The sequence below is a fragment of the Ascochyta rabiei genome, chromosome 9, assembly GCF_004011695.2.
Source record: "Ascochyta rabiei chromosome 9, complete sequence".
Classification (NCBI taxonomy): Eukaryota; Fungi; Ascomycota; class Dothideomycetes; order Pleosporales; family Didymellaceae; genus Ascochyta; species Ascochyta rabiei.
Window position 1 is genome coordinate 943634 of NC_082413.1, and position 26367 is coordinate 970000.

Sequence of the window (26367 nt, forward strand, 5' to 3'; positions counted from 1 at the left end):
TCGTCCAGACTACAGTAAATCACGTCAATATACCATCTCACAACTTCCCCTTCTCCGGCCACGCCCTCAAAATGCTCTGCTGACTCATACACGCCACGGCCCTGCCCTCCTCGTCCCAAATCCACGCCTCACTATACGTCCTCCCCTCAGCGCCCACACTCGTAGTAATCTCCCTCAGACACCACTTCTGCACATCCACCTCACCAAACACCCTCAACGCAAAATCCAAACTCGAGCACGCCGCGCTATCCTCATGATACAGATGACTAAAGCTCAACGGACAAAAACTCAGCGCCCCATCACTGTAGAACGCTAGCGCACCCAGCTGCTCTGTCTGCGACGGCAGCTTACTCGCACAGCGAAACCAATCTGCGCTCGTCCTTTCCACCAACGGCCTATCGTCCTGCGAATGCGGCACCGCCTTGGCAATCCCCGTAAGATTCTGCGCAAACACACCCTCAGGACACATGCGCGCCTCGAACAAGCCCGCATTGACCCTGACCGCGCTCTCGAACCGCGCATACGTCTCCCGCGAGATGTCTCCCGCAGCAAGCAGCGCATCCGCCGTCTCCGTCCTGCTCGGGCACTCGCTCCAATGCGAGTACGCGCCGCGGGGGGGACGATGGTAGGTCAGCAGACTGCCCGCGGGCTCTTTGATGTGGAAATCCGCAGTCGCAAACAAACAGACGCGCTCCTTTCCGTCATCTTGCAGCTGGCTGACTTCCACGTGCCGCGTGGCGAACGAGCGCGTTTGCCGTACGCTGCGCACTGTGGCGCGGAGCGGCCGGTCGGTGCTTGCTGGGCCTAGGTAGTTGCCTAGGAAGGAGTACAGATGGTACCCTGCTGGGGCCGAAAGGTGGGCGGCTTGGCACGCGGCGGTGAGGGCGTAGCCTCCGTAGGCTATGGGGAGGGCGTTGCCCATGCGCTGGGGGTGCGATGTGGTTTGCCATGTGGATTCGGAGAGTTGGGTGAGGGCTAATTGGGCGGTGAAGGGTTCTGGGGTCGGGTTTGGCATTGGGAGTTAGTTTGGATTAGTTTATGCAGTGTGGACTGTGTGTGTGTTTGTGTGGGGTGGATCTGTAGGCTTGATCGTTGGTCGAGATGTAGTATGTCGAGATAACTAATCCGGATGCCGCTAGTGCTTTTACCTCGGCAGTGAAGTACTCAAGACATGGGAGGTGTAACTTTATTGTAATGACCATTAGTGATCAACATGGTACAAGAGGGGGGCTGAACGGAGCAGAAATACGAGCTGCTTGCACTGAGCATCTAGTGATCTTTTACAAGAAGAAAGCCCCGGCTGTGGCAAATCCTATTTCTACTCCGTTCAAGCACCCCCCTTGTATTTCTTCCATGTGAAGCGTTCCAGCAACTCGACGACCAATGGGGATGTTCGAACGGTCTGGGGTACGCGCAAGACACGACGACGAACCCAACGTCTCACCACCAATCTTTTCACGTGGAAGAGTTGCGTCTCGCAAGCAAGAATCAAGGTAGCAATAGAGAGGAGGACTACAGCAGTTACTATTCATTATAGTTATATAACAGAAAGACGCCAAAATAGCACCTCCGCAACAGGGAGTAATGTCCCCCTATCAAGAACGTCGAATATGGGGTCTTTACAATCTCCAACACTACAAATCCTCCTCCCCCGATCTCTACCTCTAGATCACGGTCCCCACCCAGACGACGCAGCCAGCATCAAAGCCGCCCCTAGCTCGCGAAATGGCATATGTCCAGCTCGTCAGCCTCACGCTTCATTTCCGTGTGTAAACAAAGCCAACTACACGAGTCGAAGAAACATATACATATCCATAAATCCACACTGACTGTACTGTACCGCAGCACCAGCGACTCGAAGCTTCGATACCACACTAGGGGGATATCACAGCATGAATACGTACGAGAAACAGCAAACAGCAAACAGCAGACAACAACAACAACAACCACAAACAGAGTGAACGACAACTTTCAAGCACAGATGACCAAACAGATACGCAGGTTCTGAACACTACGATTTTCCCTACTCCACCCATCTAATTCCTCATCATTCGTGGACGTAGCAGCTAGCTGTCCTCCCTCTCCCTCTCTCCCTCCCAACCCAGTAGGTGAAGTCACAACCTCCCCACTCAACCACCCATCCACCCGCATTCACGGCAACGTACGAATTCATCTGCCCAGCCCAGCCCTTCTTCTCTACTCCTCCGTCCCGTGTCTAGGTTGGGCAGTGTGAGTGCGAGTGCGAGTAGAAGTGGAAGTAGGAATTGGGACGGCGTTCCGCATTGCGTCTTGGGTTGTGAGTGAGCAGATCATGGCTGGGCTCTAGGGTAAGAGGTGTTTCTAGAGAAAGAGAGAAAGGGAGAGAGAGAGAGAGAGAGAGAGAGAGATAGATGGATCTATTGATTGACTATCGACCTGTTCAACCTCGCCGAGGACTAGTGGTAAGTCCCCAACTCCAGCCTCTCCTAAAGAGGGGGGAGTCAGGTGTGTGTAGCTAGTGCAGTCTTCTATCCAACAGCGATTTTTTTTTTATTTTCTTTCCTCGGCCAGATCAAAGGTGGAAAGGAACACTTGAAGGGGGGAAGACGGGCTGCAGTACAGACCAGTATCCTGCACGGCGAGACGATCAGGTAGAGACAAAGCGTGGTAAATTGTGGTGCAGAGCCCAAACCCAGAATCTTCACTTGGGGCTCGTACGGCTACCTGCCTGCCTGTCGACAGACCTCGGCGACTCCAACACCTCTATTCTATTGCTGGACATCTTGGGAAGGTGCTACAGAGACTCGTTCCACTGCATTGTACTGTAGCGCTCCTGACCCAAGGAGTTGGGTGCTAGAGCCGCATATTGCGTGCATACTTTTTTCTGCAGCGCCACGTGGTGCGAGAGATGCTGGGCTTGGTCGGCATGCCGACTACGTTGTGGTGTACCCGGATGAGGTCGGCGAGCCGACCAGATATGAAAACACCATGTGTGGTGCCCCAGCCTGCGTGGTGGTGATATGCTGTGCTACGTGAGTGCGTGAGAAGATACGAGGATGTGGTGGTGCAGTAGTGAACCCCTCGTACACCGTGCGAAGGCTGGGATCGTGAGGACCAGGCTCTGAATTGCTCGATGCAGGGCTTGGTGAGGAGACACACTGCTCCTCTAGGCTCCGAGACCCAGAGACGTGCGCTGTGGGTTGGTCTCGTTTCGAGGAAGTAGCTGCGAGTACGTGCTACGTACGTAGTGTGGCAGCTAGATTGACCTCGCTGGTTCACGCCCTGCGACGCCTCGACGAGAACTGCCACGCGAATACATGGTGGCCTGAAACGATATCGAGTGCATCTACAAGACCTTTGCACCGGGTGTTGTGTAGCAGGATGGAGGCACAACAGGTCGCTACCGGAACTGCCACTCAGTAGTGCAAAGATCACCGTGAAACCTTCCCGCAGAGGCAAAGCGCGGAATCAGGCTTCTCGAAGATATCCTTGTGGGTTCCGGGATTTGCGCATCTGACATGCGCTGGCGCTTGTTGTGCATCTTAGCGACGTCGACGTTGATAAATTGTGGAGAATTTATTGTTCTGACCCGAGGTCGTCCATTCCTTCCCGGCGATCGTCGTCTCACACAACAATGACAAGACTCGCGGCAGCAGCCTCGATGGCTGGAAATTCCCCCTCGCCTCGACCAAAAAGCCGAGGGCGTTTGTTGAGCCCCGTTGCATGCGGCTCGCGGGTGTTTGAGTGAGCGCCAACCTCAGTTTGGGAGGCTGAACTTGGGATGGCTTGGCTTGGCCGAAGTTCTGGTTCACGGTGCTGCTCTTGGAGGACACGATGTACTCAAGATTGGTAAATGATGGATGCCTGACAGTCTTGACTTCGGCAACATTGCCTTCTGCCGTCTTCTTCTCGGGCTGACGTGGAAGCGAGCAGCGAGTTGAGACGAGCGCGATTTTAGACATGGATGCGAGGCCTACAGGGACCGAGTTGTCTCGCGATCGGAGAGATAAGGCTTACTGTGCCGAAGCCTAAGGTGTAGGCTCGGAATCCTTTGATGCTTTCAGGAAGGGCATCCCCAACGCCGTCTCTTTCGAAGGCTTGGTAGTGGCTGTAGGCGGATTGCGCGAGATCTGGTGCTGCTCGATCTTCAAGCTGTGACGTAAGGGTACCGTGTGATTCGATGCAAGGGGCTGAAGACGAGCGAAGGAGCCAAGAGCCGCTCCAGAGCTGCGCGCAGCACTTGGTGTCATGCAGTAGCTTCGCGTAGGCTTGCTGTGGCACATGTCTGTAGCCTGTGGAAGTCTTCTAGAACATGTCTCTAGCCTTGTCCGAGCCTCCGAGGATACCCCTTCTAGCCCATGCCGGCAAAAAGTGCGTCCCGTTTTCATTCGCGGTGCACTGGGCGCCTACTCCACTGCAAAAAGTTTCGGAGGCCGCCTCGACTTGGTTTTAGTGTGCGGTTCTCCGTGCAACCGCTTTACGTGATGAGGAATGCAAACGCAGCACTACCACCAAGCAGGATGGTACAGCCGAGTCAAGAGATCTATGTGCTAAGCTCCACCCGCCGTAGCACGCAACGGCATGCCGATGCCCTCCCGCGAAGCACTGCGGGAGACAATGCTCCGATGTGGCAAGATTTGAATTATGAGGATCTGGGAAAAACCGTGGTATGCGGGAAGGACCAGAAGGAGAAAGTGAGCAGGGCCACGACGTAGCGCCTATCACAGGCAATGCAATGTCACCGTCAGTTACCCCTGAGTAGCCTTGTAGATGTGGTAATCCGGCGATCTGTTGATCTGGCATCTGGGGGAAAGTAAATAGTTCAAGCAGCTGTAGCTGATCTGTTTCTGATTGCCAGGCGCTGACAGAGTACATGGTATGAGCAGCTGTGGCTGGTCTGTTTCCAATTGCCAGGCGCTGATAAAAGTAAATAGTCTAAGCAGCTGTGGCTGGTCTGTTTCCAATCGCCAGGCGCTGACGGAATTGTGCATGTTCAAGTTCAGCAGTTCTTTGCATGCCAACTTGATGTGGTTTGCGATGGGAAGATGAGGTGGACGTGTTTATTTGCCGAACTCGCTGGGCTAGCTGGTAGCTGTCTGTTTCTTGACTTTGGGCAGTGGGCGAAAGCAGAGGCAGCGTGGTGGTTGTGGTGGTTTGGTGGTACAGACGGCGACAGGGCGCCAGCAGCATCTCGAGGACAGCGAAGCGGTAAGCCTTCCCGATCCTCGCGTGCTTGAACGTTTATGGTCGGGCCGAAGGGGTGCAGAGAGGAGAGTGGGTAAGAAGTAAGAGGTGAGGAGGGGCGAATCAGCGGGTGCGGAGAGGGTGCGGGCAAGTGACATTCTGCGCCGACGCACGTGGAAGCGTTTGTGTCGCTGGCGGGGCGGTGTTGGAGACAGCAAGCAAAGCAAGCAAAGCTGAGGATGGGGAAGGGAGAGAGCGGTGGGTGAGATGAAAGCGGGCAGACAGGTGGAGGAGATGGAGATGGGGCAGGTCAACAGGCGGTCTGTTTGCACGGTGGTGCGTCGTGGTGCATCGTGGTGGTGGTGTTTTGAAAGTGGCAGGCCTGGTGCCGATCAGACGGGAGCGAGACAACGTGTGAGCAGTGGGATTTGGCCGATGTCTCGTGACGGCGGGGGGGTTTGTGGTGAAGGGCGCTCGAGCAGGTGGCAGGTCGGCGTGGTGCAGCAAGCGGGCGTCTGATGGGGGTGCAGCGCCGGGCGGTGGCCCAGGCTGGCTGTGGTTGGTATCGGTGGTGTCGGTGGTGTCGGTGGTGTCGGTGTGCAAGCAAGGTAGCTTCCACGAGGCGTGGGCGTGAGCGTGGGCGTGCGTGGGTGGAGAGTTCAGCTAGCTAAGCGAGCAGTTGGTTGCAGCCGTGAGCAGCGAGCAGGCGGGCACTTTGATGAGGTGTCCGAGGGCGCTGCGATAAGGCAGGACAGGACCATGTCGTCGGCCTGGTGCAGCCCAGACAGGCACACGTTGATGAAGCCTAGACAGGCACACGTTGATGAAGCCTAGACAGGCAAACGTTGATGAAGCCTAGACAGGCACACATTGACGAAGCCTAGACAGACACACGTTGATGAAGCCCAGACAGGCACACGTGCTGTGTGTTGAGGGACAAGTGCCGGACATGCTCAGCAGTCCGTGGCATCGGCCAGTGGCATCGGTGCGTGGCCTCTGGGAGGAGAGGGTGCCGCGGTTGCCAGCTTGACGGGGCGACACAGATCAGCATGCGCATCCCTCGATCCGCCTGAGGTGTCGCAGAAACACTGGGTGCAGGGTTGCTGACTCCTGACGGGCCCTAGCGCGGTGCGTCGTTCCCTCTCTGCGGCGTGGGCAGGGCAGAACGTGGCCGGGCTTCCCTGCGGCGCGCCACCTGCAGCGCTGCAGGCGGTCCTGCACCCTGCCATGTACCCTGTACGACCTCAGCACCATCCATGCACGCGTGTGGAGGGGCTGACTTGGATGCTGGCCTGGCGGGTGTACGAGAGTCGGTACTGGCACTGCACTGGCACTGCACTGGCACTGCACTGGCACTGCACTGGCACTGACTTGTGTACTGGCCTGGCGTGTGTGCGATAGTAGGCACTGGCACTGACTGGCACTGGCACTGGCACTGGCACTGACTGGCACTGGCACTGACTGACTGACTGATTGACTGATTGACTGATTGATTGACTGATTGACTGACTGATTGACTGACTGATTGACTGACTGATGGACTGACTGATGGACTGACTGATGGACTGACTGATGGACTGACTGATGGACTGATGGACTGACTGATTGACTGACTGACTGGCCACCGAACCAAATGCACGCCCGCCCAAGCTAGCCTGCCCTGGGACTCGCCGACGAGACGTGCTGCCTCAAAACTGCCTGCCTGTCTATGCCTGCCTGTGCCTGTGCCTGTGCCTGTGCCTCCTTTCAACCTGCAAGCCTCTCTCCGTGCAACTCTCCCCGTTGCCGCCGACGCCGCCGCCGCCGCTGCTGCTGCTGCTGCTACCTCTGCCTTTGTCTCTGCCTCCGCCCTATCTGCGTGTCGAGCAATACCCGGCCGTGCCTGCTCAGCGCCCATCGCCCGCCTGTGCTTGTCGACAAGACTTAAAAGAGCCCTGTGTCCCCGCTGAACCCTGCCTTGGCTGCCGTCCGCTCCACCTGCCTGTCCACCACCACCGCTCCCACGCCGAACCAGACGACCAGACGACCAGACGACCAGACGACCAGACTACCAGACTACCAGACTACCAGACTACCAGACTACCAGACTACCAGACTACCTTTGTCCCCGCGCCCGCAACCTCGCCCTCGTCCGCGCCTTCACCCACACCCTCGTCCGCGCCTTCACCCACACCCTCGTCCGCGCCTTCACCCACACCCTCGTCCGCGCCTTCACCCTCACCCACACCCACATCCTCGCCCTCGCCCTCGTCCTCCCTCCCCCACGCCTCGTCCTCCCGCTCCCACACCTGCACGCTCGCACGCCTGCCTGGATGCCTAATTAACGACGCCCGCACCCACCTCTCCCCCCATCGTAGCCCGCCATGGGTCAGAGTAACGGCAAGCCCGTGGTGTTCACCGACCAAGGTGCGTTGTTCTGCGCCTGCGGCTGCATTGGCTTTGCATCTGCACCTGCCCTCCACCCCACCATTCTGACTTCTTGCACACAGTGAACCTCAACCACTTCCGGCTGCTGCGCGTCGTCGGCAAAGGTGCCTTTGGCAAAGTCCGCATTGTCGAGCGCAAAGACACGGGCCTCACATTCGCCCTCAAATACATACGCAAGGATGAAGGTAACCAGCCCGGCACTGCCCCCGCCCTCCACGCATCGGAGCGCTGACGCCGTGTCACAGTCGTACGGTCAGAGAGCGTTCGGAACATTATTCGAGAGCGGCGCATGCTCGAGCACCTCAACCACCCCTTCCTCTGCAACCTGCGCTACAGCTTCCAGGACATTGAATACCTGTACGTGAAGACGCATCCACCAGACCCCTGCCCGCCACTGACAAGCCCTAGCTACATTGTAGTCGATCTCATGAACGGCGGCGACCTGCGATTCCACATCTCGAGAAAGACGTTTACAGAGGAGGCGGTCCGTTTCTGGATGGCAGAGCTTGGCTGCGCCGTGCGATACATCCACCAGCAGGGCATCGTACACAGGGACATCAAGCCTGACAATGTCCTGCTGGACTCGGACGGACACGTCCATCTGGCTGACTTTGTACCTTGCCCCTCCTTCTTGGCATCGCAGCACCCCTGCTAACACGACGCAGAATGTGGCTTCAGACTTCACCCCCCACAAGCCGCTCACCAGCAAGTCGGGAACGCTTGCGTACCTGGCGCCTGAAGTGTACGAGGGCAAGGGATACTCGTGTGAGGTGGATTGGTGGTCTCTCGGCGTGCTCTTCTACGAGTGCATCTACAACAAGGTGACTCTGGCTTTTCCAACACGCGCCAGCAACAAGCTAACAAGGACAACAGCGCCCCTTTGAGGCAAGCAGCCACGATTCCCTCGCCGCCAAGATCGCCAAAGGTGAACCCACCTACCCCGTAACCAGCCCTCCTGTTTCGATGCCATGTCTGCACGCTATCAGCTCCCTGCTGGAGAAGGACCGTAAGAGAAGAATTGGGGCCATTGGTTTCGACTCGTTCATCGACAACCCCTTCTTCCGTCCCATCGATTTCGCTGCGCTCGAAGCCAAAGAAATCACCCCCATCTTCATCCCCTCGAGCGACAAGACAAACTTCGATGCAACCTACGACCTCGAGGAGCTGTTGCTCGAAGAGGCGCCGCTCGAGGCACGAGCGCGTCGGCAGAAACCAAGAGAAGCGTTGAAGGACGATGCAACAGACGCTGAGATTCGAGCGGAGGAGCTACACAAGATGATCGAGACCTTGTTCGAGCCCTTCAATTACACCGTCGTCGCCGACTCACGGCCTGCCGCCATCGTCGTCGCAGACCCGAACGACTCCGCAAGTGGCTCAAGGACCAGCAACCAGAGCAACAGCGACCACGCTCCTGCCCCTGTTGCTGCCCAGCAAGACCCCTGGGGACGTCCTCTGGCAAGCCAAAGATCACTGGAAGCCGATCTCCACCCTACCCGTTCCACGACCATGACCAACCCTCGATCCACCACGCATTCGCCCAATGGCAGCCCACCCCTTGCCACGGCCAACCTAAATCGGGGCTACAAGTCGACTACTGGCTCGCAGGTATCGCAGCGCGGAGAACATGCAGACTACTTCCCCACTGAGAATGCTGAAACCACGACACCCTCATTCTCTCGCCCCATGAACAGCCGACCGCGCGGCTCACAGCGCAGTACCAGCATGGGCGGCGGCGTGCAGGTAGTCCTGGACGGAACCGGGTCGTGGTCCGAGATGGCGAACCAGAGCTCTGCCCTCGTACAGACGCCTCAGCACGAGAAGCCATCAGGCATGCTCGGCTTTCTCAGTCGAAAGAAAGGCCGGGACAGGAGCCCAAAGGCCAAAGAGAGGGGCGTGCTCGGCAAAGAGGGTGCTCGGGTCATCATCAGCAATACCTGAAGGCCTCCACTCCTCAATCCAGTCATCTTCCCACGGCTCGACGAATTCCTTTGCGACGTTTTGTTTCGAGTTGATTTTCTTGCGAGGCGTTTTGGCGAGTCTGGCATACCATTTTGCGCTTCTGGCTTGACGCCCCGCTTTCTTATATTGCATACACATGCATCTTCCACCATCATGGGCGGTATGCAAGTTGGCGTTGTGGGTCGTTTGTTCTGCGTTTAGATGCGCAGCGTAGCATGTGGGACGGGATTCCTACGTCATATACGCATCGTCGGAGGAAAGAGAGGGACGCAAGATCTAAAAGGTACCTATGACAAGGTGCATGTACATTCGGCTGTATCCAGTATCAAAAGGCGGGACGGGACATAATGGGAGGAGAGGGTGACGCAATTGCAGGGAAGCGGACGCACGCCTGCCCATCTCCACTACCTACCTGGTTATCATACCTCGCAATCACCTATAACGCTTCGAAACCTCACAAACTTGGCATCTTGTATCATTTCACCGACCCACTACATGCTAAACGGCGGCAGAACCACGCCGTGAGATTCCAGACCCTGCCTGATCCGTCACCGCATCTCCGTAGCTACGTCTCAGATACAGCGACGCTGGATCCGCACAATGGGATGAAACACACACCTACTTCCCCCTGTCAGTATAGAGTCGCCAGCACAGCACAGGGCCCGTGCACCTGCCCATCCAGCCCCTCAGTCTCTAATTATGTCGTGTGGTCCGAGCTATATCCAAGACGGCACATCGTTGCTTGTTGGGACGCACCCTACCTTACCTCGCCTCGCCTCGCCTCGCCTCGCCTCGCCTCGCATCGCATCGTCTTGTGGTAACGTGTCGTGAGTCATGGTAAGTCATGGTACCTCAGCTCACTTCAGTCGTTGGAACGCGCTGGTCGTGTGTTAACGCCGAGTCTGCGTGCATGTCGTGGGTATAGTAGGGTGATTTATGGATACTGGATTGTACGGTCTTGAACTGTTTTACCAGTGAAGATCGTGGAGCTGATTCGGATCGAGGACTCCTGCACGTCGTGATTGATTGCCTGCTCGGGGAAGTGCGGTGTCGGATGCTGTTGTGCTACGGGATGGTTTTGCGCGGGCTTGTGCCTTGATGATCTGTACCTTGATAGAGGAGGTGGAGGTGGTGATGTGTTTGGTGGGTAAGTCTTGGTAGTAAGAAGAGCTGATACTAGTATTGTTTTCATTCTCTCCATCTCACCCGGTGCTGATCATCTTGGCCTCGAAAGCCCTCCTGATGGGCGACATGTTCCAAGATACGTCCACCACCACGTCCACAGATTGGGAAAAAACTTTCCACTTGGCAAGATCCAGCAACCAGTTGGGAGTCGTGACCAGTTCAGCGCTCTTGAAAGCCCTTTGGTGCTTGGTGTGTGTCTACACCAGCTTGCGGTACGTCCACGTCCCCTCCACCCATTGCGCAACCTTTGGGTTTACCTGATGGAACGCCCGCATTAGACAATACTGCATGACTCCCCTTGCACACTTCTCACTACGGCATACATGACCGTAAAAGCAGTCCAGACGGCGACACTGAGATCCATCCGTGCAAGGAATCAGAGTCGTCCGGAAGCGCATATAGACCAGAACCTCCTTCGTCACGTCTGAATGGTCGTATGGGCAGGTGGGGGTGTTCCCGCAGTTGTTGGAGAGATGATGCCAGTTGCACGGCTGCTTGGTGCCAGGAGGAAATCGCAAGTCGAATCCACGACGAAGTGCGTTCTTAGGCAGTGGGAAGTAGAGGTCCAATCGCTCGCCGCGTTTGTTGACAGGAACGTGGCCTCGAATGGCCGTCTTTGGATCCGGGAGCGGGCCTTTGAGCCGAACTTGATCATTCGCGTTGCTTTTCATAGCTGTGGCTGCAGCCTGGACAGTGGTGTGGGCGTGTCCGCATTCGCCAATTGCACAAGCCTTCTGCATCGGAGTCAGGTTGTCGAGTGAGGGCAAGCAAGAGTGGGCTACGTACCTGTGCATACAACAGTCGATACAATGCATGCTGCTGGAAGCTTTTCGATGACTCCGGAAGAACAACTCGGTGCTCTGTTGTTTCAACGTGGAAGAGAAGCGGCAACTCAACAATCGGTAGACGCAACGGGAGAACTTGTATGCCGAGCTTCATCGAGCTGCCTTCCACGATCGTTGCTTTACTGTTCGGGACCTGCAGCATGCGCAGGTAGGAAGGGCGTCCCCAGGCTGCGAGGAGGATGTGTTTGCAGTTCTCATCTTTCGTTACTGCGGAGTAAAGATCTGTTCACAGTGTCATCAGCAAACCATGTCTTGGTCACGCGGCAAAGGCACCGTACCAACGATCTTCTGCTCCACGGCCGCCTCGCCAAGCACGTATGTGAAGTCGAAGTACGGGTCCATCGCAGAGAGGGTAGCAGCGAACCTTGGAACACGGTCGCGCATCGGTTCAGCCAGAGCTTCGATGTCGTAGTAGCCGCGAACAACAACACGGCAGGTTGCGCTCACCGAGGGGTCGAGCTTGTCCGTGTGGTGCTTGACTGCGTCATGGAGACGGCCCCTCATATCTTTTCGGCCGACCATTTGAGAGCCTCTGTACATGAGGAACTCGGAGAACTGGAGAAGCGATCAGCGAGATCTTTTCCTAGGTGGTTCGCTATGTATACCATGTGCGTGTGTACGTCAATGAGCAAGAGCACATATTGGTTGTCAGCGGCTCGCAGCTCTCCAATCTCAGTTTCAGACAGCGAATCCATATCATCCATAGATTTGTTAAAATTGAAGATGGAGGCTTTCTGCTCGATTCGACCGTCCTTGGTGGGTTGTTGGTCTTGAAGGGTTGACGAATCTGCAACCTTCCCCGAACCCACCGACCATGTTAAGAGCCAAAAACTGCGATGAAGGTGAAGATTTCAACGAGATTTCGTTTCGAAGCTAGACTTGCACGTGGACGCACAAAAGGCGTGGGACTGTGGCACTTGCATTCACCTCACCTCACCATAGACGGATCTGGAAAGTACCCAAGCTTCACCCCGCTTTGGCAAGATCAAGCACCGCTCTCAAAGCTTTAGGTGTTCGGAAAAGCTGACCTTATGTGGGCATCATCACCTCTGATGCCTTGTATTGATGACCATCTTCAGTCCCAGTACCATAAGCGGCTCGTTTGTCCGAGAGCAAGCGTGGCTCACCAACGCAGGCTCTAGTTTGCTTCTAGCTATAGTCAGCATGACATTGGATGACAAGCAGCACGATTGACACACTTTACATGTCTCCATGCGCAAAACATCAGTATCCGATTTGCTTTTGTTGTGCAGGAGACGAAGTAGTGCTTCCGCGTAGCCATTCTGGGTAGGGTCAAAGTAAGGGCGTCGCTGCCGGCTTCCATGTTGATGCCAATGACCAGAGTGGCCTTTTCATTCAATGACCTAAGCAGTGTAGAATGAATTACCAGACCCTAAACCGCAAAAATTACGTGTTTGCACGTAAGGTCGCTCTCAGCAGTCTTCTGTGCACCTGCCGTAGTCAGCTAGATGGAGCCTTGTCGAAGATAAAGCACAAAAGAAGCACGTCGATAACAAGCAAAATGTACTGATCCAAACGCTTGAAGATTTCTAAAGTTGTGAGCTGAGCGAATCCTGCAGCATTTTGTTTGTTAGGGATGTAAGGTGTGTAAAACTCGGCAGTCTCAGTCCTCAGATCAACGTCGCATAGTGTATTTGACAGATTTGTATTGCTGCTCGCCCAATTTTAGTGATTTTAGGGAGAAGAACGCATAGACGAAGACAGCCAGGCCGTCTGTATCAGTACGAACAGGCAGGAGCGAGTTGTCTGCGCTGTTCTCACTTCACCTCAACAGTCACTGCATGATGACATGTTACAAATTAGTTGAAAATGTGCGTATTTTTGCACGTATGCCACTTCATGTAGACCTGTTGCTCGAGTGCAGGCATGCTTCCCGTTGGTATGAGAGAGGAGGTAGTAGAGCATCGTCAACTGATAGACGTGAGGGGTGAAGACGTTAGATAGCATGGCTATGATGAATTTGTAGTACTTGGTATACGATGGTCCTGGTGTCGGTGTTGTTGACCCCTATCCTGCCCTCTTGTACTAGTACCGCCGGGTATCCAATTACCCCGAGTGACCACCTTGGCAGTCACTCTGTGCACTGGCACACTATCTGCTACACTGGAGGCATATCCATCTCAACTTGTCGTCTGCAACTTCACAACTGATTAAGAGTCAATCGCCCTATTGGGTACCAGGAGTGAATGCTGAAGCAATACTAAAGAATCTGCGGGATCCCTGGATGATCTGACCATCTGGGGTCGCTGGCCAACGAGCAGTGAACTCCAAGTTGCGATCAATGACCGTCATCTCCACCAGGATCACTACCTTGTCCGCCATCTCATCTGCCCTTATGTTGGCGGTCCGAATCTTTTGTCTCATCTTGCTGATGTCAAATTCAACAGCGCCAATCTCCATCGTTCTACCGGAATTTTTGGGATGGTCGAGCTGGTAGAAGTCCAAAGTGCAAGTCTCGGATGCCCAGAGCTGCTCCTCGATCACCCATTCTTTCTGGTGGGGCTCAAATAGATGCTCAGATTCAAAGGTGACGGTGTGGACCGACTCGAGCATGTTATCATCCTGTGGGTGATCAGCAAATCATTGTGTAACATGTGGAGTATGACATACCTTCTTGACGATCCAACGAATGGTGTTCATGATGTAGTCAAGCCCCTCTTGATAAATCCACGTCTTCGGCTGATTCAAGATCTCGGGGGTGTAATGTTCATTCTCAGGATCGCAGGGGATATGATGGAGTACGCCAATGCTCTGACAGGGGATGCGTGATGGCCCATCTGCTTTGTTGATCGAGCGCAGGATTGCACCAGTGGCTACACCAGTGGCACTTGTGTTTGGCGCCGAAAAGCGTAACTTCAGCGGTATTCCCAACTTCTTCACCATTCGGTTCTTCTGTTCGGTAAAGTACTCACGAAGGCAGGGAGAGTCGCCAAAGCCTCCAACAACAACAATCTTACTGATTATATACCCTGCTTTCTTAGCGTTGAGGACTGCATCCGCCATCATACCCCCAATCTTTTTAACAGAAGGTCCAAAGATGCTCCAAATATCTTGACTAGGAAAGAGTCAGTATGTTTCGATTTTAGCAATACTGCGGTCTTACTAGGTCAAGACCAAGTAGTTGTCGCAGATTCTGTCATCACGCCAACTCTGTTTCAGACCTCTGATACGGATGGGATAGGTAGTCTCGGTATCATTGTACCGGAAAGCACGTTTGATGTCGTTCTCAAACTTGAAAATGACTTCAGCTGCTACGATGGTGTCGAGTGTATCACCACTTTGTTCCAGATACGTCTCTTTGCAAAGGATACCTTTGACAAGAGTTCGAAACTGGTTGTTTAGATCGCCCGCACCTACCATGGCACCTCCAGTAACGTCAGCTCGATTTACCAGAGAAGAGGAACAGACAATGTACCCATAGCTTCGTGCACTTCAGCCTCAAGTCGCAACGGATCGGTCAGCGCGATGCGGTAGATTCCAACGTCAGTGGTGCCTCCACCACAATCAATGAGAACAAAGCTCTCTCCGCGCTTATGAGGAGATTAGTGGCTGTACTAATGTATCGAGGTACAGTGACTCACCTCCAGCTCATACATTGCATTGGTCAGCGCATGCATGGCTTGAGCTTCAGCCTCATGTACAACGAATATATTGCAGGGTGATTTGCCATCCGTCCCAAACCGTACATCTCTCATGGCACGTTCTACTTGGGCACCTAGAATTGCGACAGCAGCAGGATTGTAGCACACGGGGACACAGAAGGTTACCTCAACTAGAGACATTGGTTAGCAGAGCAATTGAAATTCAGGTGAAGACTAACCAGTGCTGTCGTCGTTGAAATCCGGGCTTAAGCGTGCCTTCGTCGCTCGGAAGACTTCGCGAAAAAAATGATGGAAAACATCGTGGTTCTCTTCGATACAACCCTTTGACTTGAGCGATTCGAGAGTCTCATGAAGCTTCTCCTTAGAGACTTGCGCGTAGTTAGTCTTATCCAAGAGCAGCTTCATCATGGTAACACGGTCATTGTCATCGTAGACCTCCCGGAGCTCAAGACCTCCATTGTCTTCTGCCATACGATGGACCTCATTGCCAAAGCGCATGCGAATGTCGCGCGCCTTCACATTCCCGAAAGGCCGCGCATTTCGTTTCGGATACCAGACTTCGGTAGGAATCTGCCTGTGCGTCTCATGGTGCTCTTTTTCTCCGGGAAAGTTGTCGATCGTGTAGATTCTCTCAGTATGTGTTCCGCGCTTGTGCCAAGCGACTGTGGTGTAGGTCGTTCCGAAGTCGATTGCGATATACCACTCAGGCGACTCACTGGCGATCTGGCGGGGTTTAGCAGAGAACCGGGCTGTCTTGCGCGCAGGCTCAGTGATGAACTCTGACTCTGACTCGTGATCTAAAACCAGTCTTGCTGATGTTGTGATTTGAGACCGTGCTGTCGCTGCTGCTTTGCGGTTGCTTCGCTGCATTGCATGTGGGAGTGATTGGAGAACTGGTTAAAGAGGTTCTCACCGATCCGTAGACCCCAAAAAAGACTGTTGACCAACAGTGAGTCAAAACAAGTGAGCTGTACGAAGATTGGAGGGAGGGAACATGCGTGGAGCGTGTGTGTGGAAAATTCTCTGCTGAAGTGAAGGTGTGTGTGTTGCTACGGCAAACGACAACGATAAACATTGCAAAAATAACAGAAGAGCTCGCAACGTGGTGTTGAGTGAAAGCAGATAGAAAGGCAGACTCGTGTTAGCTTTTTCAGCGGTGAAGCAGATGATATATGCAGAAAGCTCATCGAACGTGGCTAAGATTGAAACAAGCACCAGTCACCTACTAATCCGTTGGTGTTTGCTTCCCTGGCGCTATCACCTGTACACCGACCCTTTTGAGTTTTCCACTGGGGTACGTGATTGCGCACTCAGTAATTCTTCCTTCCTCTGCTTCTCAAATCACCACTCGCTCTTAGCCTGCCGGCCGCGACAATGATGACACCATACAGCGCAACCGAGATCGCGTTCGTTATAATGTATGCAGACTACTGTGTACTCCACCACCTGGACTATCGAGCAACGATAGCTATCGAGTTCAACAAGAGGTTCCCCCGAAACGTTGTTTGGAAAAATTTGAGATCGAAGCTCATGCGATTCTTTGATCACTGTGGTCTTAGTAAACCGTCTGTTACAGAATTTGGAAGATTAGGAGCTAAATATCTCAATATTTCCGACATACCTTCGGATGTTCGTATAGAACTGGAGAGAACCCGCGATGAATGGGGTCTCCTGTCTCTAGATCCAGAGACCACTATGCCAGAGCCATCAGTACCTATCGCTGGCCTCGACGACAGAGCCTCCCCGAGCAGTGTTACCGTCAGTGAATCCTTCCAACCGACTGAGCCGAGCTAACTAGCATCGAGAAGAGCTTCAGCTCAGAAGAACAGATTACAAACCAGCGTGACAACAACCACCGTACAACAACATCTCGGATCGAGGATACACCAGAACATTCCTATGCTGAAATCTCGGTAAGCTTGAACGCAGTGCTGGCTCTTCTTGTAACCTGCTAACGACTCTTAGTCTACAGATGAGGAAGACCGAATTTTAAGCCCATCTTTCTCACCCAGCCCAACCTCTGTCATTTCATCCAACCGAGCTCTTGGAAAGAGAAGAGAAGCTACTCCCATAGATGCAGATGACTTTGAGTACGGATCTACTTCAAAACGCAGGAAGACGACCGGAGCTCCTTCTAATCACCCTGCTGCTTCCGTAGGCAACAGAAAAGTAGCAGTTCAGAGAACACACGGACTCACGAGGACCCTACGCATCTCGAAGCCTGACGACCATGCTGCCAACAAGAATAAATTTAGGGCTCCAAACTCGCACACTTTGAGTAGCGCCTCTGGCGGAACGAGAATTGCCCCCTGGATCAACACCGATGATTGGCACGAAGATGCCCAAACATCTGCATCCTCTCGTAGCCTTGGCAATGTGGATAAAAGCACCGAGCCTTCCGCAGACAATGCGGTTTCTCCAAATGATCATAGCCTGAAGCCCTCAGACGCAGGTACGTGTAAACGAAAAGATGTCGAATTGTCTGACGACGAAGTCGCCGATGTCAACGTTGCGCCCAAGAGGCAAAATACAAGCTCGATCTCTCTGGAGTCTGTCAACCAGAAGGTCGACGCATGCTTCGATATGATCAGCAACATGATCACGAATCAACGAAATCTCCCCGAAGAATATTCCGAGCACGTTCATCAGCTCATCCGTACCTTCAAAGACCCAAATGGCTCCATCTTTGAGAATCTGATTAGGGATCTTGACTCTCAACGCTCTCTCAAGACGAAGCATCGCATCATGGTCCAGAAACTTGTCGAGTTCGTGGATCTCAGCAACGGAACAGTCTTTCCGAAGGTGCCTGCTCAAAATGAGGTCGACAAGGTGTGGACAGCATTGTACGAACACATCGTCTCCACTGTGGGTCCCAACAATATTACCCCATGTCCTACTCCAGAGGGCGCCGGATATCTCACCTGTGCTGCCGAAGGTATTGCCAACGGTCGAATTCCTGACGACCAGCTTGAGACGTGTGTTGAAAGCCTTCAGCAATACCTGCAAAGCCCACACGCCCAACAAACCCTTTTCAGTGCCCTTTTCAGCCGCTGGGGCTTTACTACTCCAGAGCCGATGCTCAGGACCATGCACTCGGATGGTATGATGCAGTTGTACAGCGCAGTCAAGAACGCAGCTCAAGATGCCCAATCAGAAGGGTTGGAGAGAGTCCAGCATTACGACAAAGTCGCGACCAAGCACATGTTCGAAGATGCAGATTTTCAGACAGTCCATGTCTCGCGCCGAAGGTCAGAATTCAGATTGCGCTTTGAAATGGCAAAGGAGAAGCTCTGCCGGCCCTCAAACATACCGACCAGCTTATCTCCAAGCAGATTCGCAAAGGAAGTCGTCGCGCTCAAACAAAAGCTCCTGCTAAGTCCCAAGGAGTACCGCATCCACTTTGTCCGCCCGGGCAACACGTTCCGAGCAAGCCGGATGCGGGCATGTGATGAAACCAACGAGCCAGTCTCGGACGAAAAAGCAGCAGGAAAGCGAGTGTTGCTGTGCATGTTTCCGATGCTGACGTGTGAGGAGCCGCAGGCCATGAAAGAGGATGCGAAGGTTGTGGATGTGCTGTGCAGGAACAAAAGCTTCTTCCCAACGTTCAAAGAGAGCATGCAGATTCCAAATCCAGAACTACTACCGTCAAAGGCAGTGGTGCTGGTGTCGCAGGACTGAAATCGGCTCTGCTGGGATAGGAAGAGGGTAGGCCCAAGGCTGCTGTACTGGTGTGGTGGGTGGATGGTGAGGGGTATTGTGGCGATGCAAGAGCGGGCGCAACTACCCTAGTGACTGACCACAAGCCATTGAAAAAGAGAGGATAACGAGTTTCGGTTGATATTTCAGGCGTACATGTACACAAGACTTAAATTGCGGCTTCTTCTCAATGACGCTCAGGCATCTGGTGCTGTCTCTTTGCATACCCGATTTCGTCCAACACACTCTGCAGCCTCCCCTCCTCTCTCACCACGTCCCTTACGACCTCGCTCACGTTTCCTTCGAGCAGGACCTTGCACCCCCTGGGCAGCCACCGCAGGATGTGGAATGCGTTGGCGTAGACACTCGTCGCGTGCGTCATGCGCCCGTCGTCTGGAAGACTGGCTCGCAGGATGATCTTGAACGTCATGAGCCCCCAGCAGTATCGCAGCCCTAGCCGCACGAGGTCGGCGAAGCCGTCGAGGATGTCGTGGTGCGAGGGTATGGTGAGGATGACGTGTTTGATCAGGCTGCGTGAGCGTTGGTGGAGAGTGCTGAGCGTGTGGATCCCGCTGGCGAGGGAGAGGGTGAAAGTGTTTGCGCTGTAGAGGACGGAGCGCGCTTCCTTGTAGATCTGTTGATTGAGACGCAGAATCGTGGGGACGATACGATCGAGGGGGCCGGCGATGTCGGGGGACGGGCTGGGGGCGCGTGGACGGCGGGCGCGTGTGGAGAGGTCGGTGGGGGATCCAAGGGGTGGTGAGTCGGTGTCGAGGGCGGTCGATGCGTCTTCGATATCCTTCTCGGGCGCGCGCGCAGCGTGCAGGTACAGCGGAGTGTCGCGGTGGAGCGCCATGTGGTAGATGTGGATGCGCAGCTCTGCGGGAAGCTGCATGAACGGAAATATGTCTCTGGGCGCGGCTGGGGTGTCGTTCAGCCGTAGAGTGTGCGACTCGGTCAGTGAACTCGATTCCGGCGTCGCGAGACCATTGCAAATCGTCGTAGCAGGCAGTTCGACATCGGTTCGCCCAGCACGGCCTGCGCTTGCCTCTCTCCTCTCTCTCAGTCTCTTAGATGTCCTCGGCGGCTCTGCCTGTACTTGCTGATCGGCAGCGATACTGCGGCGCCCTCGCTTGCCCAACCTTCCTCTCTTCGAGGACTCGGACATGTCTACATAAACAGCCAGGATGATTCAGCTTGCAACGCGAGTGTATACAGCACGCAGAGAAGGCAAATGTACGCCCTGGCGTTGCGAAAGACCAGCCAACGGCGACGATAAGTGATATTGCAACAGGTAGCAGAATGCTCTCAAAGCATGACCAAACGCGCCCAGCGTGAGCGAGCCCCAAAATTCTATCGTACAAACAATGCGACTGTGAAGTGGATGGGGAATGTTGAAGCTTGAAATCGGCAACAGAGGGCTTGCGGGGGTTGGGGTCGGAATCGCGCGATGCGGGTAGGATCCACTACGGATGACGACTGGGCCCTTGTGCTCGGGGATCAGTTCACTGCGCGCACAAACACGGTAGTCCGGTAGTCGCAACACCAATTCAATGTGGAGATAGATCCTCCATTGCGCGGTACGATACCTTCATCCAAAGCAGCACCACCTGTTCATCGCACACAATGTTATGATAGCGACGAGCAGCGTCGGCACGCCAACTCCAATGCCGACTCCAAGTGCAATTCTATCCGACGTGCTGAGCTTGTGAGCACGAGGTTCTGCGTCGCTGCTAGTGGTTGGCGCTGTGGTCTGTGCAACGGTGACACCGATCTGTTGAGTAGCGATTGCCGTGGCTCCCGTGACGGTTGATACGAATGCTCCGCTTCTCCTAATGCAATCTTGCGCTGCATTGCATTCATACCCGTTCTGCTCGGGGCAGCAAGTCAATCCACAGCAGCTCCAGCCAGCCCGACATGCCCAATCGACGCCGTTACAACAGTTGCCATCGGCCACTAGTGCTTGCTGTCAGTTCGCGGATGACAGAGAAGGCATGGTGGGTCTCACGTGCACACGCAGAAGCATCGTTCCAGAAGCGACCATTACACTGATGGAAAGTCAGCTTGGGTCTTTGGTCTTTTATATGCCATCCGGGACTCGTACACATTTAAATCCAGCTTCGCAGTAGTAGGTCACCTGATTGACGGCTCTGCATTCCGTGTAGGTTCCTACACCGTGTCAGACATGGACTGCCCATGATGGAAAAGTATCCACCCGCCTTGCCGAGCCAGGAGGTTTCGCGACTGCTCAAATCTTATCCCCGATTCGAACGGGAGAACCGCGCCCGCGTCTGGGTTCTGTAGCTGCTCTACTTCGTCGGTCGATGGTGTACTTGATGCTACACTGACAGAAAGCATGCCGATAAGGGCGAACAACAAAAGACGCATGGTAGCAGGCAAAAGTCAAAGACGTTGATGAGACGATGTGAGCAGGCTGAATTCCAAGCACAGCGGCAGTATAAAAGGCACCTGCCAAATGGCCCCAGCATTGCCAAGTCCTTGACCTTGCGCCGTACACGTGGTGGCGTTCTGCTCAGCCCGCATTACGAACGTCGCAGCCTGTGAGATGGATATTGTGGGCTTACGCTTGTAGGGATTCTGCTTATGGAGTGCATCCTGAATGCGTTGATCTTTGCATCTGTTGGCGTGGCGTGGCGTGGCACCTTGCTTATCAGGACTCGGCTCCAAGTGACAAGAACAGTGCTGGTACCCGAAGGCGGCCAGAATGGAGGCAATAGATAAGTAAATAGATGTAGCACTAGATACTATACATGGTAGCTACGCATCTCTCTACATACGCCTTGACAACCTACCTACCCATCAATTTAAAGACACAATCGGCTCAAGACACCCTTCCAAACAAGCTAGGAACTCCAATATCGAACTACTAACAGCAATGCTACACTACAACTACATCAAACCAGGACAGTTTTCAGAATCTCAATCTCGAATTCCCCCGGCCTGTAATCCACTGCCATTCCAGGCCGGCCCGCTTCCTGGCTCATCCTCTGTCAAGCGTCCTTCTCAGAGTGCTGTCCGTACCCAAGCTGTAACGCCGAGCGGCAGTGCACATCAAGAGCAGAGTCGAGCGTCCTACGCAAAACGGTAATGTTGATTCGAATTAGCTACCACACCCATATTACCCCATGTCCTCAAGCCCAGCACAATGCATACCACCCGTGCTGATGATGCAGATAAAACGACTGCTCGAGAGGGGAATCATTTCGCGTCTACGAAACCACCCGCCCCTATGTCCCATCCCTCCCAAACCAGGAGAAGCTTTTAGGTATCTCCACTACCTTGCGGTAGTCCCGAACGAAGCAAAAAGCAGATATAGAGTAACGCTCCAGGATCAATTATCAAACAAGAAAACGCACTGCCGCTGTAGACCCTCCAGCACGCAGCCTTCACAGGTCTATTAGGTTGTTGCCCCCCTGAGCCCTCTGCTGCTGCTGCTGCTGCTGCTGCTGCGGGGCACCAAAGGGATTCGCGCTCTGGCCGCCGTACGGGTTGGCTCCGAAGTTGCCTGCGGGTCCGGTCTGAGCTGGCATCATGCGGTTCTGCTGGGGCATGCCTGTGAACTGCGAGTTGAGGAAGGGGTTGTTGCCCGTTGCGTTTGCGTTGATTCGGTTCAGACCAGCACCGGCCGAGTTGACAAAAGTACCAGGTGCTGTGTGCTGCGCAGGAAGACGAAGATTGCCAACGTTTCCAAAGGTGTCCTGGCCTTCTCCTGTAGCGAGGAGCGTGTTGAGCCTTGCAGCATGGGGGTCCATTTCTTTTTGTGGCTGCATCTGCTGCTGGGGTTGCTGCTGGGGTGGAGGTGTCGAGAACGACACTGGAGGATTGAAAGAAGTGTTGTTGAACTGTGTCTGTGTCTTCTGCTCCTGCAGAGCACTCAGCGATGGCACGCGGGCTGCTTGCGTTGCAGTCTGTGGCCGGTTGAAGCCTTGCGCAAACGGATTGTTGGAGCCGGTAGGTTGAGGCATCAGAGCCTCCTGTTGGTTGTTGCTTGCCCAGGGGTTGTGACTGCCAGGCTGGAGTGTGCTCTGCTCCTGCGGCTGCTGCGGCTGCTGCTGCTGGCCCATGCCACCGCCAAACTGGTTATAAGGGTTGCTCATGTTGAATGCGGTGTGCTGAGGCTGCATGTACTGCGGCTGCTGCTGCTGTTGACCGAACTGGTCGAAGCCCGTCTGCTGAGGCTGCTGCTGGAAACCACCATAGCCACCATATCCGTTCTGGAAGCCTGTCTGCTGCGGTTGCATGCCAGTCGGCTGGGAGTATGCGTTATTGAGGAAGCCAGTATTTTGGGGTTGTTGTTGTTGTTGTTGTTGCTGGTGCTGCTGGGGCTGTTGCTGCGACTGCTGATCCATCAGGTTACCGAACCAGTCGACCTGTCCCTGCTGCTGATATCCCTGGTTGTTGCCGGTTGGCTGGTATGAGTTTGGCTGCGCAGGCGCGTCACCGAAGAGCAAGTCGGCATTGGTCTGTTCCAGCTCTAGGCGGCGTAGCTCCTCCTCTTCCTTGCTCAGCTTGATCGCCTTTGCGAGATCATCATCGTCGTCGGGAACGGTGCCCCGGTCCCTGCGCTTCTTCTCCTGCTCGGCCTCGTTCTTGCTCGCCTCGAGCGCCAGCTTGAACTCCAGGTCTTCCTCGTCGCGACGCGGCCGCGCACCGCCGCCCTCTCGTCGCGGCCTGTGAGAGCCCTCCCCGTTGTTCGCGGCTGGGTGGTTTCCCGGGTACTCCTCAATACCGGTCACGCGCGACTTCCACGATTTCCTGTCGGCTCGCTCGGCGCGCAATCGCTCTTCGTCCATGATCAGGGAGGTAAGCTCCTTGGCGGCCATTCGCACTGCAAACGGTTAGCAGGGCCCATGCTTGCTTCCAAGGGCCACTCGCCGTTCTGGCCGACATCGCGGCCATCTTCGTCGGTGTACTGGAACTCTCGCAATGTCTTGATGATGTAGATGTTCTTGCGCGCCCACGTCACGACCAGCTCGGAGCCTTCGTGAAGACAGTAGTCGAGGACCTTGAGTGATTTCAGGACGTGGCGCCAGTTCTTGCCCTTGTCGTTCAGCCGCTTGTCCAGCATGTCCATGACCTGGTAGAAGTCGGTGGAGCTGTGGAGGCGGTTAGCGCAGCGGCCGCCGTGGACGGGGCGGACTCACTTGTTGAAGGTGATCTGAGCGATCTCGGCCATGTCTGAGCCCACGGGACCCCACGGGTCGTTGCTGGTGGCATTGCGGACCTTGACCTCGACGGCCGAGTAGCCCTTTGTGACTGGGAGCGCGGTCAGCGTGTGCAGCGAGCGCAATGCGGACGCGGACGTCGTGGCTCACCGTTCTTGACGCTTCTTACGACCTTGCTCATCTTGGCTGCGGGGTGGGAAGCTCAGGATGCGAGATGACAAGTGTGCGTGCTCGATAAATCGCAGCGGCGCAGTCGGTTGCGTGTGTGGAAGCTCCAGAGTCTAGCGCTGGGTATGATGCAAGACGACCACGGTCCTTCTTGGCAGACGACTGCAGGTGCCGAGGGGAGGGGAGGGGAGCGGACGGGAGCAGCGCGGCTGTGGCTGTGCAGGTGGAATGCGGACGACGATTGCGGGCGACGATTGCGGGCGACGATTGCGGAGCGACAAGCGAAGAGGCAGAGGCAGAGGGGTGGAGGGCTGGCTTCGTGGTCGGGATGCACACGCTGCACAGATGCGGGTGCTTCGTCATGCGAGGCTGGCTGAACGCTCAACGCTGAACACGCCGGTCGAAGCGGCGCGCCCCATGCAATCTCAGGCACCACATGGGCCATTGGCTGCCATCTGCCTGCGCACAGGCACTGCAATCACGCCCTGCACAGGCACCATCACGCCCTGCACAGGCCGTGTCGCCGAGCCTCGAGTGGGAGCAGACCGATGTGCCTTGCACAGCTTCTACACAGCACACAGCTTCTACACAGCTCACAGCTTCTACACAGCTCACAGCTTCTACACAGCTCACAGCTTCTGCACAGCACACGGCTTCTACACAGCTTCTACACAGCACACAGCTTCTACACAGCTCACAGCTTCTACACAGCTGCTGCGTATCCCTCACGAGAATCGAGTCCAGTGGAGATGCGTCCCTTTCGGTCGCTCTGGTGCTTGAATTGCGTTGTATTATTTCCCTACTGCTTGCGCAAAAGGTCGAGTCTAAGGGCGGATGTAGATCCATCATTAAGTACCAGTCTAAGCGAAAGTGTGCCTGCGTGCATAGGAAAGAAGCAAGAGAGGAGCCCAAGACGCCCTGGCCAGTCTGCCAACTCCACCACCCACCACCACACGGGACCACCCGTTCAGAGCCATCTGACCTTGCTCCTACACCCAGATCCCACAAACATGGAAAGAAACGGCAGCCGATGGGACGGCCAAGGTAAGAGTACAAAAGAAAGCTTCGCGCAGACACGTGCTCAGGGCACGGTGCAAGACCGCCATGCACGAGGACCCATCCATCGAGCAAACACGCCAGCGGACAGCAAGGAAATTTTTTGTGAGAACACAGGGGTATAGGTCCTGCCAGAGAACACCAGGGTAGAGGAATCGAGACTCAAAGTGCTGTTGATACAAGGAAGGAGCGAACCGTTCATTGCACGGCGGGTGCCCACATCTCGTTGCCCATTCTCTGTTGGTTTGGGTTGTAGTGGTCCGGCTCCGTGCTGTTGGGTCGGCGGATGTTGTGGTTCTGGTAGTACATGCTGTTCTGCGTGTTGCCGTACTGCGGCTCCGGGTACACGTAGCCGTTGTCGGCACCTCCTGGCGAAGGAAGCGCCTGCTGCGAGGGGGATTGCCAGCCCATAGCAGCCATGTGAGGGCTACCGTTGGCGCTGCCGGCACCGGATTGGTTGTGGTTGGCCGACGCTGGTGGCTCGAGAATCGGCGGTGGGCCGTACGCACTGGGGTGCGACGTGATGGTAGGACGAGAGTTGCTTACGCTGGACGTGTACGATTGCGGGGCCAACGCCGGGGAAGCGCGAGGGCTCTGCTGAGGCATCTCGCTGCGCATGTGAGGCGGGACGTTGATGCCGCCCATGTACGCGTAGTCCGAAGCCTGACGGTGCATAGCGGGGACGACGCCGGCAGGCATGCCGTTGGCGGGAGAGAGAGAGAGGGTGCGGTCGTTGGGAGACGGCGTGTTCAGGGGAGACTGGGTTTCTGAGTAGTCACCGCCATCGGAGCGGCCGGTCCTGCTAGGTGCCGTCGCACGAGAGGCAAGCGCGGCCGCTGTAGCTGCGGCCGCCTCCTCGACGGTGCCAGTGTGATGGTTCTGGTGACGAGTCAAGGTAGTGCGGCGCGTGAACGTCTTCTGGCAGTCGGCGTAAGGGCACTTGTACGGTCGCTTGCCCGAGTGGATGCGGCGATGGCGCGCCAGAGAGCTGGAGTCGCTGAAGGGCTGGAGAGGGTGTTAGTGCATGCCGGGAGGAAGACGAGCGGGTAGGCATACCTT

The 26367-nt window shown here is 55.2% G+C and overlaps 8 protein-coding genes across 8 annotated transcripts in view, besides 20 other annotated features; 2 read left to right on the top strand and 6 right to left on the bottom strand.

Annotated features, from left to right (window-relative positions):
- Nucleotides 1-37: 37 nt before the first annotated feature.
- EKO05_0005877 (uncharacterized protein) lies at nucleotides 38-1015 on the bottom strand (the record flags this gene model as incomplete). Its single annotated transcript, XM_038945860.1, has 1 exon — nucleotides 38-1015. The coding sequence occupies one exon, from the start codon at nucleotides 1013-1015 to the stop codon at nucleotides 38-40; it is 978 nt and encodes a 325-aa protein (XP_038798892.1).
- An 893-nt stretch (nucleotides 1016-1908) lies between these two features.
- Nucleotides 1909-1952: a tandem repeat.
- A 122-nt stretch (nucleotides 1953-2074) lies between these two features.
- Nucleotides 2075-2098: a tandem repeat.
- Nucleotides 2099-2342: 244 nt separating this feature from the next.
- Nucleotides 2343-2391: a tandem repeat.
- A 2725-nt stretch (nucleotides 2392-5116) lies between these two features.
- Nucleotides 5117-5141: a tandem repeat.
- A 354-nt stretch (nucleotides 5142-5495) lies between these two features.
- Nucleotides 5496-5528: a tandem repeat.
- A 195-nt stretch (nucleotides 5529-5723) lies between these two features.
- Nucleotides 5724-5761: a tandem repeat.
- A 23-nt stretch (nucleotides 5762-5784) lies between these two features.
- Nucleotides 5785-5814: a tandem repeat.
- A 661-nt stretch (nucleotides 5815-6475) lies between these two features.
- Nucleotides 6476-6619: a tandem repeat.
- Nucleotides 6620-6783: a tandem repeat.
- A 93-nt stretch (nucleotides 6784-6876) lies between these two features.
- Nucleotides 6877-6905: a tandem repeat.
- Nucleotides 6906-6947: 42 nt separating this feature from the next.
- Nucleotides 6948-7013: a tandem repeat.
- A 159-nt stretch (nucleotides 7014-7172) lies between these two features.
- Nucleotides 7173-7263: a tandem repeat.
- A 6-nt stretch (nucleotides 7264-7269) lies between these two features.
- Nucleotides 7270-7445: a tandem repeat.
- Nucleotides 7446-7526: 81 nt separating this feature from the next.
- Nucleotides 7527-9528, top strand: EKO05_0005878 (Non-specific serine/threonine protein kinase; the record flags this gene model as incomplete). The annotated part of the gene is made up of 6 exons (XM_038939898.1): nucleotides 7527-7569; nucleotides 7653-7775; nucleotides 7836-7947; nucleotides 7999-8203; nucleotides 8256-8411; nucleotides 8464-9528. The coding sequence occupies 6 exons, from the start codon at nucleotides 7527-7529 to the stop codon at nucleotides 9526-9528; spliced, it is 1704 nt and encodes a 567-aa protein (XP_038798895.1).
- Nucleotides 7579-7618: a tandem repeat.
- A 786-nt stretch (nucleotides 9529-10314) lies between the features above and the next one.
- Nucleotides 10315-10355: a tandem repeat.
- Nucleotides 10356-10931: 576 nt separating this feature from the next.
- EKO05_0005879 (uncharacterized protein) lies at nucleotides 10932-12283 on the bottom strand (the record flags this gene model as incomplete). The annotated part of the gene is made up of 5 exons (XM_038939636.1): nucleotides 10932-10991; nucleotides 11058-11468; nucleotides 11521-11801; nucleotides 11858-12134; nucleotides 12185-12283. The coding sequence occupies 5 exons, from the start codon at nucleotides 12281-12283 to the stop codon at nucleotides 10932-10934; spliced, it is 1128 nt and encodes a 375-aa protein (XP_038798896.1).
- A 1483-nt stretch (nucleotides 12284-13766) lies between these two features.
- On the bottom strand, nucleotides 13767-16072 carry EKO05_0005880 (uncharacterized protein; the record flags this gene model as incomplete). The annotated part of the gene is made up of 6 exons (XM_038939759.1): nucleotides 13767-14162; nucleotides 14211-14655; nucleotides 14704-14965; nucleotides 15016-15130; nucleotides 15182-15372; nucleotides 15421-16072. The coding sequence occupies 6 exons, from the start codon at nucleotides 16070-16072 to the stop codon at nucleotides 13767-13769; spliced, it is 2061 nt and encodes a 686-aa protein (XP_038798897.1).
- Nucleotides 16073-16897: 825 nt separating this feature from the next.
- EKO05_0005881 (uncharacterized protein) lies at nucleotides 16898-18880 on the top strand (the record flags this gene model as incomplete). Its single annotated transcript, XM_038939761.2, has 3 exons — nucleotides 16898-16960; nucleotides 17008-17115; nucleotides 17168-18880. The coding sequence occupies 3 exons, from the start codon at nucleotides 16898-16900 to the stop codon at nucleotides 18878-18880; spliced, it is 1884 nt and encodes a 627-aa protein (XP_038798898.2).
- A 205-nt stretch (nucleotides 18881-19085) lies between these two features.
- EKO05_0005882 (uncharacterized protein) lies at nucleotides 19086-20066 on the bottom strand (the record flags this gene model as incomplete). The annotated part of the gene is made up of 1 exon (XM_038945863.1): nucleotides 19086-20066. The coding sequence occupies one exon, from the start codon at nucleotides 20064-20066 to the stop codon at nucleotides 19086-19088; it is 981 nt and encodes a 326-aa protein (XP_038798899.1).
- Nucleotides 20067-22305: 2239 nt separating this feature from the next.
- EKO05_0005883 (uncharacterized protein) lies at nucleotides 22306-24265 on the bottom strand (the record flags this gene model as incomplete). Its single annotated transcript, XM_059636685.1, has 4 exons — nucleotides 22306-23747; nucleotides 23795-24015; nucleotides 24064-24175; nucleotides 24235-24265. The coding sequence occupies 4 exons, from the start codon at nucleotides 24263-24265 to the stop codon at nucleotides 22306-22308; spliced, it is 1806 nt and encodes a 601-aa protein (XP_059492668.1).
- Nucleotides 22342-22369: a tandem repeat.
- Nucleotides 22941-22977: a tandem repeat.
- Nucleotides 23030-23106: a tandem repeat.
- Nucleotides 23208-23262: a tandem repeat.
- A 160-nt stretch (nucleotides 24266-24425) lies between the features above and the next one.
- Nucleotides 24426-24453: a tandem repeat.
- A 1053-nt stretch (nucleotides 24454-25506) lies between these two features.
- EKO05_0005884 (uncharacterized protein) overlaps nucleotides 25507-26367 on the bottom strand; it is a gene marked incomplete at both ends in the record, with an annotated part of 1536 nt that continues 675 nt past the window's right edge. Inside the window, 2 exons of the mRNA XM_038939705.1 lie at nucleotides 25507-26313; nucleotides 26365-26367. The exon at nucleotides 26365-26367 is cut by the window's right edge and continues 137 nt beyond it. Of these exons, the coding sequence (XP_038798901.1) occupies nucleotides 25507-26313; nucleotides 26365-26367 (810 nt within the window). The remainder of the gene's footprint in view (nucleotides 26314-26364) is intronic.